The following is a 15734-nucleotide window of genomic DNA, read 5'->3' on the forward strand; positions in this document are numbered from 1 at the left end:
AGGGAGGGGGGAACAAGGGGAAGACAGACAACGATCCTACTAGGCCAGGTGTCATTCAGATCGCGCAAGTGCAGGGGTAGGGAGAAGGGAAAAAGTGCATGGGGAAGGGGAGGGGGGGGAGTGCAGTACAAGTAAGTAGAATAAATTAAATAAATAGGGCCAGCTGGTGGCAAGTGCAAGGTAAGTGCAGACAAGTGCTGGGAAGGGGGGGCTGTGGGGATAAAGAGACAGTCCCGCAGTGCAGGGGTTGCCAGGGAGGCAGTGCAAGTGGAGAGTGGCTGGGCCCAGGACCGAGGTCGGTGAGAGAGGCCCAGTTGCAGATTCAGTGAAGAATTTAGCAGGGGAGAGGGAGAGAGAAAGCAGAAGCAAAGAGGAAGGTTTTGAGGTGCTTCCGGAACCGGAGATGGTTCTCCTCAAGTTTCAGGGAGGCATGAAGGCTGTTCCAGAGGGAGGCCCCTGCCGCGGAGAGAGATCTACCCCCAGCTCGTTGCTTCGAGAAGCGGCTGACCCTGAGGGAGTTGAAGACGGATGAGCGAAGGGCTCGGGAAGGAAGATATTTAGGAAGAGAGAGTTGAAGGTATTTAGGCCGCAGGCCCCAGAAGGCCTTGTGGACAATGCAGAGGGTTTTGAACTTTATCCTCGCAGCCACTGGGAGCCAGTGTAGAGATTTCAGTCCTGGAGAGATACGGTCCCTGGGCTTGAGGCCAAGGACAAGTCTTGCAGTTCTGTTCTGGATGAGTTGCAGAGGACGGAGAGTGGAGGGAGGCAGATTAAGATAGAGGCTGTTACAGTAGTCCAGCTTCGAGAGAACCAGTGCTCGGGAGACAGTGAGCTTCTGGGGGAAGGAGAGGAAGGGCAGAATACCTCTGAGGAGGTGCAGCTGGTAGTGTGATTTCTTAGAGACGTCAGATATACGAGGAGAGAAGGAGAGTGTGGAGTCGAAGATGACCCCGAGGTTTTTTGCCTTGCAGGTAGGAGCAGGAAGAGGGCCAAGAGAGGCCGGCCAGAGAGCTGCAGGGAAGGAGGGAGTGGGTGTGCCGATGAGTAGAATCTCAGTATTACTGGCATTAAGGCAGAGGTCATTGGCGGCACACCATTCCTGGATGAGCTGGGTATCGTCCGCATAGCACTGAAAGTTGGGGCAGAGAGCGGCGATGCGGTGGGCAAGGAGTGCCAGATACTGGTTGAACAGCCAGGGAGAGAGATTTGATCCCTGGGGGACACCACAGGTGGAGAAAAAGATGTCAGAGAGGAAAGACCCCAGTTGGAACTGGGAGGGTCGATTGGAAAGGAAAGAGGTCAGCCACGCCAGAGCCTGACCAGTGATACCCAGGTTATCACGGAGACGGTTGAGCAGGATGGCATGGTTGACAGTGCCAAAGGCAGAAGAGAGATCGAGCAGAATGAGAACACACGGAGTGTTGGAGTCGAGGTTCAAGAGCAGGTCCTCACGGATGTTCAGGAGAGCAGTTTCCGTGCTTCTGGCAGCTCTGAAGCCAGATTGATGGTCATGAAGACTACCAACAGATTCAGCATGGAGGTTAAGCTGGGAGATGGCCAGTTTCTCCAGGAGCTTGCCCAGGAAGGGAGTGATGGAGATTGGGCGATAGTTAGCCGGGCAGGAGGGGTCGGAAGAGGGTTTCTTAAGAAGAGGGTGCACAAGGGAGTGCTTAAGGGGGGATAGGAAGCCTCCAGAGGCGAAGGAGTGGTTGCAAAAGTCAGCCAGAGCAGGAGCCAGGGAGTCGATGTGGTCCTTGATAGTTTTGTAGGAACAGGGGTGAACCTGTTTAGAAGAGACTTTCATAGATCGGACTTGTCTGGAAACCTCGTCAGCAGAAAGAAGGGGAAAGGCAGAGAAGGAGGGAGGAGGAGTGGCTGCAGAAGGGACAGAGAAAGAGCCGGGAAGAGAGGGAGGGAGGTGATAGGAGGAGAGTGAGGACAGGATGTCCTGAGTTTTAGAGATGAAGTGAGAGGCCAGTGCAGTGCAGAGGGCCTGGGAGGGGACAGGAGAGGTAGACTGCAGCAGGGTTGGCAAGCTCCTTGCAGATTTTAAAGAGTTCGGCCGAGTTGTTAGATGCCGCAGAGATGCGGGCTTGGTTAAGGGCTCTCTTCTTGGTGAGAACAGAGAGACGGTATTGCCTTTGGAGTAGGCGGCAGGCCAGTTTGCCAGAGGATGAACATGAAGCACGCCATTTCCTCTCTGCCACCCTGCACTTGCGTTTTAGGGTGACGAGATCCGAGTCATACCAGGAGTTACATTTGGCTTTGGGCTTCAGGCGGATTCTCATGACGGGGGCAAGGATATCAAGAGTGTCGGATATAGCAGAGTGGAGCATGGAGAGGGCTGTGTCAGGGTGGGAGTCAGCCGAAGGGGGAGGGGGTGGGGGCGAGAAGGTGGCAGCGAAAGCCTCAACTGACATGCGCTTCATGGGTCGGATGACCGAGAAGGTGGGTGGCAGTGATGAGGGTGGCTTTGCCTCTGGGGTAGGGAGGGTGAGGTGGGAGGATAGGAGAAAGTGATCACTCCAGGAGAGAGAGGAGTGAGAGAGAGGAAGGTCAGAAGAGATCAGAGCATCAAGAGTGTGCCCTGCAGAATGAGTAGGCCCAGACGGGAGAATAGAGAGTGAGAGAGAGTCACAGAGGTCACGAAAGTGTCCAGTGGGGGGGACAGGAGGCATCCAAGTGGATGTTGAAGTCACCAAGAAAGAGGAGTTGAGGACAGGAGTGAGGAGGAGAGGTCTGCCCACCCAGAGAGGAAGGAGGAGATTTGACCAGGTGGCCGATAAATAGTAGCCACGGTAAGGGAATGGCTAGGGGGAAAAGAAAAGAAAAGAAAAGAAAGAGACATTCAAAGGAGGAGTAGGTCTGCATAGGAGTGACAGTGGCAGGAATGCACTCAGGGAAGATAAGGGCTACACCCCCCCCCCTGCACGGTTGGGCCTGGGCATGGAGAGGATCTTGTAACCGTCAGATAGGAGTGTGCCAAAGTTGGTGACAGAGCTGGCCGTGAACCATGTCTCGTGAGACCGAGGACGTCAAGGTCCAGTTCCTCAAGAAGGCGACAGATATCAGAGGAATGCTTGATGGCAGAGCAAGAGTTAAGAGTGGCAATGTGGAGAAGGTTGCCATCCTTGAAGGACTTCCGGGGAGGGGTACAGATCAGAGGTACGCCCTGCAGAGGTGTAGAAGAGGGAGGTGAAGAAGGAGCACGAGAGGGGGCAGGGAGGGAGGGTAGAGGCAAGGTAGCCGAGGACAGAGGAGGGGGGACAGCAGGAGAGGAAAGTAAGTTGATGAGGCGTAAGAAGCGTCTATCAAAGAGGTGAAGGTTGGCCTGAGGGCCTTGGACCAAGACGGTCCCATTAGCGTAGACATTAATGATGGCCTTAGAGGAGTGGAAGGAGGCCAAGAGGACATCCCAACGGGAGCCACCATTAATGGGAGAAGAGGAGAAAGGAGAGAGCACAGAGACCATATGAAGGGTCCATAGGTCAGGCGAAGGCACGAAAAAGAGGATGTCAGTGAGAGTTTCCTTGGAGCAGGCACTAGTGTAGGTGTCAGCGATAGGGAGGCCTGTGTTGGAGACCAGGATGTCCTTTTTAAACTTCTTCCTACCAGATTTAGTGAGGAGAGCAGGATAGTCAATAGAGAAGCAGTTAGAGAAGATAGGCGAGATAGAGAGCACCATAGGGTAGGAGGGAGTGGGGGGTGGGGGGGGGGGGGGGAGACAGGATACGAGAGCACGCAGGCAGGAAGTGAGCGGCAAGCCCAAGTTTACCACAATTCAGAACAGTAAATACGTATTAGGTACAGAGGCCACCTAAGTTTGAGAATCCTGCGAGGGGAGAAAAACCCTAGTTTATCACATTTCAGAACAGTAAATGCGTATTAGGTACAGAGGCCACCTAAGTTTGAGAATCCTGCGAGGGGAGAAAAAACCCTAGTTTACCACAACCGTGGAACACAGTGAGGAGAAGACACCATGCGAATGAAGTGACCAGGTGTAGGTGGGGTGGGCCGGGAGAAGGTGGAGATAGCAAAGTGGAACTGGCGCCTGGCGTCCCCTGCGGACACCTGCAGACACAGAGGGAGCCGCAGCTGTAGGAGCTGCCCTTTGCCTGAGGGGCCCTTAGCCGTGGAGGCTGCCGGGCAGTGGGGCTGCCCAGGAGGGTCAGTAGATAAGGGGGTGTGGGCGGGCACCAGGAAGAGGCTGCAAGGGGAGGGGGGGGAGGGAGAAAACACACAAACCACGTGCTCGGAGCGCGAACAAGTAAAAAAAAGAAAAACAAAAATAACTAACAGAATAATCTCACTTCTGGCCCAGATGGAACCGCAGGATTTCAATCCTGAAACTGGGCTGCCCGGCGAGCTGCTCTCACCCCTGGAACTGCGCAAAAGAGCAATGGACAGTCACAAGCCTCCAGGAGGGCGACACATGGCTGGGGATACAATACAAATACCAGATTAGCTTCCAAACAAGATGCAGCACAAACAGCCCCCATTCTGGTAATCGGTTAGGCCCTTGATATTTGCAGCGATGTGCCGAGGTTTGTAAAACATCATCATCAAGGAAATTATCAACATTAGGAAATGAGTATTGTATCCACCCAGGACCTACCGCTCTGCAAAAGAATGAAAGTGGCAACCCAGAAGGGAACAGCTAGTTGATGAAGAGGGATGAAGCTCGAAAGATGCCGAAGACTGTTCACCACATTCAAAGGAGGTTAATGCTGGAAAGCGGAGTTTATGAAACGAGGCGAGTGAAGGCATGCCTCTTAAAACGCTAGGGGGAGGGGATCGGGATGAGGGGGCAGCAGTGACAAGATGGAGAGTGTTATATTGGATCTTAAGATGTTACACATGCACTCATGTGACAATGTATGTAAGGACTATCACTCCTCATTACGTGATTTAGGTAGTGGTTAGGTAGATAGGATCTGCACTTAGAAACTGTGGAATGTTTAGGCCACAGCAGTGTTACAGATTAACAAGTAATGTGTTTTCCTGTTAATGGACTACATAAGAGAGAGGCGAGAGAAAGAGCTGATCAGGGGAGCAAAAAGCAGGTACGGCAAGACAGAACCTAATGCAGAGAGGAAGAGGAGGGCCGGTGCAGACACCAGATGGCAATACCCGAGACACTTAACTAACCTATCATATCATACCATATATTCAGAAACGGGGAGAATGGAGACCATCACAAGCGCGAGAGCTAAAACCTAAACTCAGGCCTTGAGGACCAAGGAACAAGGTAAATACGAAGACCAACCTAGGAGGGATTGTGAAGAATAACCTGAGAAGAAACGACTAGCTGATGCACGTTCGGAACTGAAGTCAAACTTTCAAAGAGCTCTGAAGGGGAGGTTGAAAGTGCAGACATGAGGACACATTCAAATGGACTGTGGGAAGGGAAATCCGACTTCTTTATATATCTGAATAAGAGTTTTAAATTTGGAAGTGAGAAAAGTAAAAGACATAGATCTTGTGCAAAGTGAAGTTCAACTCACCATTACCTCTGATGGGGAGGTTTCACATTCTAATTCCAGACCATTACACTGTGTAAACTAACAACCGGATTACCTAGACTTATGGGAGAGGAGGTTGTGTGTAATGAACCAAGAAAGTCGAATCATTATGCTATTTATTGAAGTCGTAGTTCTACCAACACCCCCGCAACATTTGAGGGAAAGGATCATTAAGAAAGTGGGTAAGTTCCTAAAATTAAGATAGGGCCTTAACCCACAGTGAATGTGGCAAAGACAAAGCAAACGTAACCCTCCAGGACAGCCTGAAAGTACAATATATATATATATATATATATATATATATATATATATATATATATATATATATATATATATATATATATATATATATATATATATATTATATATGCTCTTGTCCAACGTCCTCCTTTACCAATTCGCCACACAGACAACATGGTTCAAATTCAGTTCTGCACCCTTAGAAACCGTCGAAAAAACAAAGTCCTCCACAACATCTTGCAAACAGACAGCCAAATGTTCAGATGATAAAAATAGTGATGTGGACACTGCAAATTAACTTGTATTGTCCCATCTGTTAGCACATATACACTCTCCCCCGTGATTTTCAACCTTAACATAGAATCACTGTAGGAACTTGTTAAGATGGATTTCTGAACTCTGACCTGGAGGGGCAGAGGTTTAGAAGGCCAGCCTAGTTTCTTGGAACAGGGTAACCTCTGGACAAGCCAGAGCAATCAAGGTAGCTATGGCGGTGTTCAAGACTAAGTCTCAGGAGGGGTGAGGGGGACTGAAGGACCTCAATGAGCACACACAGCAAGGACACTTACTCCAGACAGGTGCTTTATTAAAAATATAGACACATTTATTACAAGGCCTTTGTAACAGACCATAGCAAAAGAATCACAGTAACACTAAGTAAACCAACACAATATATATATATATATATATATATACACACACACACACACACGACCAATGGGGTCTAAAGGGGTTAAATGCACTAAATATGTCGACAACCTAGATGGGAAGGAAACAGGCAGTGCAGATAGTCTTTAGGCCCCTTCGACATCGACAACACACCTAAGAGGCAGTCCAAGCCCTAAGAAGAGAGGAGCCTTGTGCTCAATAGTACATGCAATGCAAGTGCACGCGGTTGTTCTAATGGGCAGGATATGGTCTCTTCAGGGGTCTCTAGCAGCTCGGGAGCGATGCAGAACAAGTTCCCACTATTCAGGGAGGACCTCCACTTGAAGGCAGAGGCCGTTCCAGGGAGCGGGATGGAGTCGCTAGTGCACTAGCAGTGGAAAGGAGAGGGACCCCCAGGGGCCACCTGTGCCTAAAAGGGACCCTTGGCACCAGGGGCCACCAGTTGGTGTTGGAAGTACTCACCGGTCCCAGGCGCACTCAGACCCAAACTTTGCCGCCCGTTCAGTCCACCCGGGTTGCAAATTCAAACACAACAAAAAAAAACGTCTCTGCGGCTTTCAGTTCCTGAGATACAGCGATGATTCCCAAATGGGACAGTGATGATTTCTCTGCTGTGGGTGGATGAAATCGACCCAGTTTCACTGCAGCAGGCTTCAGGGGCAAGAGGGTCACAAATGCAGCGTACTTGCAAAAGACATTGCCGCGGCAGGGCAACACAGTAACCGTGTTTTTACTGTGGTCCTGGCGCACTCTTCTCCCTTCAGACCTGGGAATGCCAAGTGTAAGAATTTCGGTGTGAAGGTGCCGTGGACACAGAGGTAGCAGTATACCAATTTGAGGGTCTCCTCAAAACGGCGGCGGTGACGGAGCAAAAGCAACTGGGTAAACTGGTCAGTCCACTGGTTGGCCTGGCGACACTTCGGAGAAAGCTTGCTTGCAGGGTTTGATGAAGGTGCCGAGAATAGTTGGTAACACTATTCCAATAGATCGAAGCGTCTTCACAGACCTAAGATGATCAGATGCAGAGGGGTCCCACGGGACGACAGCGGGCTCAGGGTGCCAAACCTTCCAGCGGTCACCAGCGGTTCATAGTTGCAGGATACTTGGATCCTATCCTTTGTTTAGGGAGAACAGGAGATCGACATGGTAGTGGTGTTTTCAGCCTCCTCTTATCCAAAAGTTCCCTTTGCGCCAAAACAGAGAGGACCCAATGGGAGATCTGCTCACAAAACACACACACTCCATACGTGGACCAATCATAGACCACGTTGGTCCCAGTCATTCATGGCACTCCAGACTCTCTGGCACCCTGGATGTGTATTGGATGACGTTCCAGCGCACATCCTGGATGCAAACACACAAGGCATGCAGAAGCCCGCAAAAGCATTGGGTTTTGTGGGAAACTGCATGACCAAATAAGGACTGACCTGGATCGACTCGACCTGGGGAAGGTGCAGGGGCAAGATGGCCAAAGGACAGGACAAAGAACCTTGTAGCATGGCCATTTTGGAGCCAGGCCACCTCTTCGTGCCAACCGCGGTTAACATGGCAGGAAAGGGTTAAAAATAATGCAAAAATATAGCTGCCACCAGTCCTGTCCATGATACATCTGCACAGTTCATAAAAAGTCCAACGAGTGGATCTAGGGCCTTTGGAAATTGACTAGACGGTTTAGGTCGAAATGACCGGAAAAAAGAGGTCAAAACAACCAAAAGTTCTAAAAATGCTACCACCAAAGGATCGAACACCAAAAGTTCGATCCTCTGCTGGTAGCATTAAAAAAAAAAAATAAAAAGAAAAAATTATATATGGGCTGCGGGGGGTGTCCCCCGCATTGCCCCGCTCACTATACTTTAAGGTATAGTGAGCAGGGGCTGCGGGGGACACCCCTGCAGCCGTCCGTTTAAAAAAAAATAAAAAAATAAAAAACACAAGAAAAGAAAAGGACCCTGCAGCGCCAGTTCCCAAACACAGAAGTGAAAGGGAACTGGCGCTGCAGGAACCAGCGTGATGGTAAGTGGGGTTTCTTTATGTTGGTGGTGTGGGGGGGGGGTGTTATGGGTGTGTGTGAGAGAATGTGTGTTTTAACAAATTATCGGGGCTGAAATGTCCGAAAACAAAGTGTTCGAACTTTTGGTCATTCGAGCACTTTATTTCGGATATTTCAGCCTCGATACTTTTTCCATTCGGTCAAATCACTGGTATTCGACTAGACACAAGTACACTGTACTGGAAGGTACATGGTGTACTTGTTGCAAGTTGCAACATTGGAAAAGGACTAAGGGAAACAAAGTCTCCCAGTACTGACTGTCTTAAGGGCATGTGAGTTTCCCCATAAAAAGTGAGCGAAAGCCCAGAGGAGTGCAGTTAAAGGCTTTGCTTCCCTGGCAAAGTCAGCCAATGGTGTCTAAACAGCAGAAAAAAATTTGGGGGTGTACACATGGAGGGAAAATTACATACAATTATGAAATCTTTCCTGACAGAACTCCTTGTAGATCATGACAAAGATCAACTCACAACCTGATGAAACGCAGTTCTGCCTAAAGGCAAAGTGCGTCGACAATATCCAATTGATTGAGGCACTGCCTCCATTTCATGCAACCCTGGATGCCAAGCACAAACACAGAATTCCTCCTACAAGGACATGCCACCATGCACGATCACTCCAGAAATGGCAACTAGAAATGAAGAGCTGTTCACCCGGGCTAGCATGCTGTGCAAAACGTCTGGAATTCAGGATCGATTGCATTCTCTCTCTAAAGAATTGCAATGCCAAGAAAAAACAGACAGCATGCACCAGCTATCACTCAGTCACAGAATCAAGCCATTCATCGCAGGTTCAGATTTTAGAACAGTCATTCAAGCTTTGGTCCCAGCAGACAGTGACAACATCAGGTGCTTAGTTGTCTCTGCTTCTATCCTGCAAGCCCAACATGGAGCAGCTGCCGCATCACAAGTCATTAGAATTTGACCACATTGCTCCCACTTTCAGGGAACTGCACTGGCTACACCGATAGGGCTACGTAATGTTTATTTCAGCAAATACCAGGCCATGATGACGGACACAAGCATCTGCAACTCTTTCCAACCAAATACTTACCCTCTGGACACCTGCATTTCTCCGGCACCAACTCCTTGCGTGTAAAGCGGTTTGCTAAACAGAGAGCAGGTGGTCGTTCGCTCTCCTCAGCGGGCTCCCTTCTTTGGAATAGCTTCCCCCTCCCTCTTCGTCTTGAACAGGCCCTCAACAAAGCCTCAAGACCTTCCTCTGCTCCTCTCCTCTGCTAAATCGCACAGTAGCTTGACTGAAGTGCAGGTCCCTCATGCACCTCTGGGCCCTGACATCCCATTTCCCAAATCAGTGCCCTCCATCCAGACTACTCATCCATCAACATTGATTGGTCACTGATCCCAGTATCAAAACTGTAGGTGTCTTATTTAGATGCCAACCTTACTAGGACCAGACATAAGCGCCTTATTATCGTCCACATCCTACACGTCCAAATTGATTGCCCTGAGCTGCCAGTACCCCACACCCACTAACTGTATCACCCTAGCCAGAGCCTTAAGAACTATCCAAGTTGGACTACTGCAATGTACTCCTACTAGGGACCTCCAATTCCAACCTAGGGAAACTACAATTAATGCAAAACAAAGTGCTACGAGCAGCCTTAGGAATCAAAAAGTCTGACCATATTTCTAACATCAGAAGGGAGACTCATTGGCTACCCATCATGGCTAGAATTATTTTCCAATCACTGTGCACCACCTGCAAATGCCTTTCTAACAAAGCGCCCATTTAATTCAACAACTCAAGTAAAAATGTTTCTAACAGATCGCTCGGATCCAACAAAAAGTTGCTCATTGCTGTCCCCAGTTTCAAAAGCTACAGAGCAGAAGGCAGTAGTTTCCTAGTCATGGCCCCGAAACTTTGGAACAAGCTTCCACTAGACATCAAAAATTAAAACTCCTTCCACTGCTTTAAAAAAAGCTCTAAAGACATGACTATTCAACCAATACTAGATAAACATACAACCAAAATACTTATCCGATGTAGGCCCAGACAGTTGCCTCCCTAGGGTTGACTGTCAACAGAACTTGTATATTTTGTAAATGACCATGCAATGTTTTAACCCTTGTGTTTTGTACCAGTGTTTCTCTGGAAATAATTGGAATATTGATAAATGTTTTTGTAATATGTCTAACAATGCTGTGATACCTGAGGGTTTGGGTGTTTAATAAATAAAACTAAATAACTAAAATTCATGTCAGGTAAGTGTTGCTGCTTGATTGCAGCGCTGACCCCCTACCAGGCACCTCTTTGCATCAATCATCACCATCTCTAGTTAAAGGGGTGCCTGGCGGGGTCAGCGACAAAAAGGATATGCTCTTTTCTAAAGCCTGAATATCTCACTTATACAAGAGAGCTTCAGGCTTTAGAAAAAGCCTTTGCTTCTAGTGGTCTGGGGTTACTAGTGGACTTTAGGGTGCTGCAGCAGGGCCCCACCTCAAACACGTTTGTAGATTGATAAGTCTCTGTCCCAGCCCCATAAAGCCCATAGTGCACCAACAATTGTCTGAACATACAATGCATGTCAGTGCAGGAAATGGAACAAATTTACTGGGGGAACTCTTACATCTTTGGAGGGGTGGGGCTAGTTGGGGTGGCACCCGGCCAGGTTGGCAAATCTCTTCATAGGACCCAATCCTGGCAATTTGTATAAAAGCAAAGAGCATTATGGGAACATCAGAATGTCCACAATTTTTAAATGTTAACCATGTCTTACCTCACTCCATCCCCAGCATCGCCAAGAATGACAATATACTAGCCAGTACAAAGCACAGTGAGGCAACTGTTTCATAGGTTGTGTACCTGTTGGCAATAAAGTCCTTGTTCCAGTTAACCAGAGTGTGCACGTTCTTTGTTGGCCACAACAAGCAGGTTACTTCTGTGCGATAATTCCACTTCAGCGGGTTGGCAGATTTCTGTGCGAGCCCCTGCTACTTAGAAGAGCAGACTGAAAGCAGTCCGCTTGCTGAGAACAGAATTTGGGACAATCATGTGCTAACCCAGCTGTGTCTGCAGGGAACGGAGCGGCCATCCAGCAAGAACTTTTTACGTCTTGCCGGAGTGCCACTCCATCTTGTTCCGGCCCATGCACTGTCCCGATTATCCTCATATGGGGTCACATATATTAATGCGTTAAAACTATTTCTATAATCAGAAAGTCTCGAGCATAGGTGAACGTAGTATTTCAACAACGTGGGGCATCAGTTTCAGAAGCACTAGAAATGGTCATGAAAGCACATAAGAACTAACTGTTTTAGGGTCGCGTCAAGGTAGTTTCAATCTACACCATTCCGGACAAATTCAACATCCCCAGGGAGCTGCCACCGCCTTGGAAATCCCGGGTGGAGCTGTAAGAAACGGCATTGATTGCGTTAAAGGGTAAATAACAGCAATTTTGCAGTGCAAAGGAACGTGAGGTATTTAGCTGGTGACTCACTGGGGACGTCTATTTGTCCAGCTAAGGCTTTGGGAGGATATTCATTAAAAATTGTACAAACCAAAATTCGTCCAGACCAAACAGTTGTTTGGTCTGGACGAAGACAAGATTTCCCACAATGGTTTCAATTGAAATCCTTAGCTATAACATCATAAACGGTTCAATTCATAAACTGGAAGGGGCATGAAACATACTTGCCAACCCTACTGATTTAGGCAGTAGGCTACTGTTTATTAAGCAGTCCTACCGCCTACAGATTTGGGTAAAAGATCCTACTGCTTTTTACAGTGCCAGGTAATTGTGACTCTAAGGACAATTAATCTGTCTGTGCGGTGGGCGGGTATACATTGGAGTGATGGGCTCAGATCAATCCACTGACCCGACAGCTACATGACTGTCCGGCACTCTTGCTTGGACAGACCTTAGGTGAACCACCAGTGGAAGGCAAGTGGCAAAGCGTACCACAGCATCTGCATATCAGACTGAGGAGGGTATCAGTCTCTATGTTGTTCAGTATTCAACCTGCACAGCAGGAATAAACGTGTTGCCCGGGCTGCTGCTACAGAACAGTGGCAAACATTGCCTACCAGTTCTGTGAAGTTAGGTAATTGAAAACTTACCCTTCACAATTATACATTTTAACCATTTGAGCATCTTTCCATGTTATGCTGTATGATGGGTTGTGCATTTTAGAATGCTCCAGTGGTGCCAACAATGTATGTGATTCCATCTCTGCGTTGCAGATGAGTGTGGCACTCCAGGTAAGGCTGGGCATGGGCTGCCTCCATTTTGGCAAGCAGTGGCCCCGGCAAGCCCCCGCCATGCCCCGAAGCGTCCCTCTCCTGCGGCTCCCCTTCCTACCCTTCCCCCGCCTCCCTGCCCACCCGTTCAACCCTATTGGTCCATCAAGGCTCTTAAGCCACCTTCCCAGGGCAGCCCCTACCCGGCAGCCCCTACAGCTAGGACGGATACACGAAGTGTCTGCAGGTGTCAGCAGGGGAAGCCAATGAAGCCAGCAGACACCAACAAAACAGTGAGTGTGGCAGGGGTGGGGTGTAGAGCAATCACTCTACTCCAGAAAGCCCCTGTCACTCTACCTTACTTTCCGTAGCATAGACTGCCATAGACTTTAATAATATATACTTATGAAGGCTTGTGACCTCTGTAAATGGAATGTAAATGTTGCCATGAGATGAATATGCTAGTGCCACACATCTATGGAACTGAACCCTAGCTTGCGTCGCATCTAGATAGAAGTGTGATTGCTAGCATTTGCCACACTTAGATGGAATTTCTCAAGCCTAGTCTGCGCCAGATCTAGACAGAAATGTGATTATTAGCATATATGATTCTCAGAATACACCACACTTAGAATTCTGAACCTAGCTCGTGTCAATTCTAGATAGAAATGTGACTGTCTGCATGTGCCACACCTAGAAGGAATCCAACAATTGCAAGGACAGCAATGCCAACTAACCAATCAACTAACAATTCCATCCCTCTGCATACACCTCTCAAACTATAACCAAACACAACGACAAACCTAAAACGCAGCAATCCGCACAAACTTCATAACAATGCAACAACAAAACAAACCACTCATAGACTTGCACAACACCACACAACGACTATGGACCACAAAACACCCCAAGCCCAGCGAACTGACCCAATGGGTTGAGGCTGTCAACAGCACATCACTGCTCTCTTGCACTTTTCCAGCTTATTCCTACTAACCCACCACCTCTACTCCCCTTTTTCAGAGTAGCCAGAGCGCCAGGGGACCACTTCGGTGGTGATAGTGTGTGGTACAAATGTCCTTTAACATTAACAAGTGTTCCCAATTGCATTTAGAAGTTGTGACCAATAGCCTCTCTGTGAATTTAGAAGTGTGCCCAATAGCCTCTCTCTGAAAGTTGCATCTAGAAGTAACATGCTTTGGAATGCAGGGAACATTTGAAAGAACATATACCATTCCACACCCCAGGCTTACTCTCTTCTTTACACCACCACTCAACTAGAACACAGAGATACTATGTCACCGTTCGGTATAACTGTTCTCATATCAACATCTCCCGCTCACTCCCCATCACCCGGAGTAAACACTGCTGGTTTCACACCCCCCAGCAAGGCGTTCTCCTCAGGCCTAACGCAGCCATACTCGGACTGGATAAATCCTGCCAGAGCGAACACACACTCCTGATCTCTCAACCACCACACCTACCTCTAAGAAGCAGCTACCACATGAATTCCGCACCAGCTGCACACATACCTGGTGTGCACACGCACCTTTGGACTCTCTCTACTGACCCGAACTTCGGTTCCCAAGGGCGTTCAACCTACCAGCACCATCAGACCATACAAATGGTATATAAGGCGCTATATAAATGCAAAATAACATAACATAACATGTTTTTTTTTAATTTCCTGTTATGTCATTGTTATGCTAAGTATTATTTTTGAAACTTGAAAAATCCTACATCTTTTTGGTCACAGAATGTATGAGATCCCCTGCAAGATTCACAAGCGAAAACGCAGAAATGCTATAAACCGTAGTTGTGTATGTTCTTAGCAGGACACAATAAAGAACAGCTGTGCGAGGTTGGGAATCTAAACAACATTAGAGATTTCCTGTGCACAAATGTACGAGTGTGTGTTCAAACTCCGCTACGCTGCCCACTACTGAAATATTATGAGGGTTCCTACATATTTCTCAAGAAGCTATGACATTGGGCATAAATCAACCCTCTTTAGCTGCTGCTATGTTGATGGTGCCACGACTTGGACAATGAAATGATGGGTAGTATTAAGGGAATAGAGGATGCCCCTCAGCACCGTCCGGGGAAGGCTGATGTAAAGGCGTCCCGTGAAATAAGCAAAGTTGCGTTCGGTACCATTAACTGAGCTGTCAAGGGCACGGAACTGGGAACACAGCAACACTGACCTTTCACACCCCTGGAGCAGTTCAATCTCAGCAAAGCCGCCATGATGGGACAGCTTCGCAGTGAAGGTTACTTCACGGTGTGCGGCTATTTCCTGTCCGAGAAAAGGACCTTAGAGAGACCCCGCCTACTCGTCTTCACGTGACTTGGTGCACGTTGCGTCCCCCAACATGCACTTAGTGTCCCACGTCATCGTGATTTTCACCAGCGGGATGAACTGCTGCTGGAGTGGGAAAGGCTTCGGCTGCTGCTAGGCTGCAAGAGCAAACGGCATCTTCGTGGTGTTGGATGTCTGAGTTTAAAATGGGCTTTTTCTTCCTGATACCTGTAAGACAGCAGACGAAGATATGGGAGCGGAAAATTATATTTACTTCAAAAATCATTTTCATCTATTCAACGTGAAAGCTATGGCGAGCTTAGAAAATAAACATTGCAGGCACAATGGCTGGTGGTGTTTAACTGATCAAAAGGGCTAATAAAATATAATTTAGAGTACTGATTAAAAGGGGAATTGAATGTTTTTTACAGTGTGTTGGGAGGGCTAGGATGGGTGGTTTTAGAGGGGGTCGCTGGGGCTATCTGTGTGCGGTTCACAGGCACATGGGCATCTTGGTGTGGATCTGCAAGGGGGATGGGGCATTATGGTATGGGTCTAGAGTGGGGTCATCTTGGTGGGGTCTGAATGGAGGGGTGGGGGACATTGGTGTGGGTCTGGAGGGGCTTATAGGGGCGCGATGGTGTGGGTCTGGAGGAAGGGTCTGTGTCCTTAGGTATAAAAGAGAGCGGCTGGGTGGAAGAGCTTTTTCTGTGGCTGGGCCCAAGCTATGGAACTCAAAAATGATGATAAAGAAATAATG

General features: G+C 48.3%; 1 protein-coding gene across 1 annotated transcript in view; it reads right to left on the reverse strand.

Annotated features, from left to right (window-relative positions):
• SDHD (succinate dehydrogenase complex subunit D) overlaps positions 1 to 15036 on the reverse strand; it is a 103099-nt gene extending 88063 nt beyond the window's left edge. Inside the window, exon 1 of the mRNA XM_069614282.1 lies at positions 14880 to 15036. Within this exon, the coding sequence (XP_069470383.1) occupies positions 14880 to 14922 (43 nt within the window). The 5' untranslated portion in view covers positions 14923 to 15036. The remainder of the gene's footprint in view (positions 1 to 14879) is intronic.
• Positions 15037 to 15734: the final 698 nt, after the last annotated feature.

This window comes from Ambystoma mexicanum, chromosome 9 (genome assembly GCF_040938575.1).
Source record: "Ambystoma mexicanum isolate Mex_15411 chromosome 9, UKY_AmexF1_1, whole genome shotgun sequence".
Lineage (NCBI taxonomy): Eukaryota > Metazoa > Chordata > Amphibia > Caudata > Ambystomatidae > Ambystoma > Ambystoma mexicanum.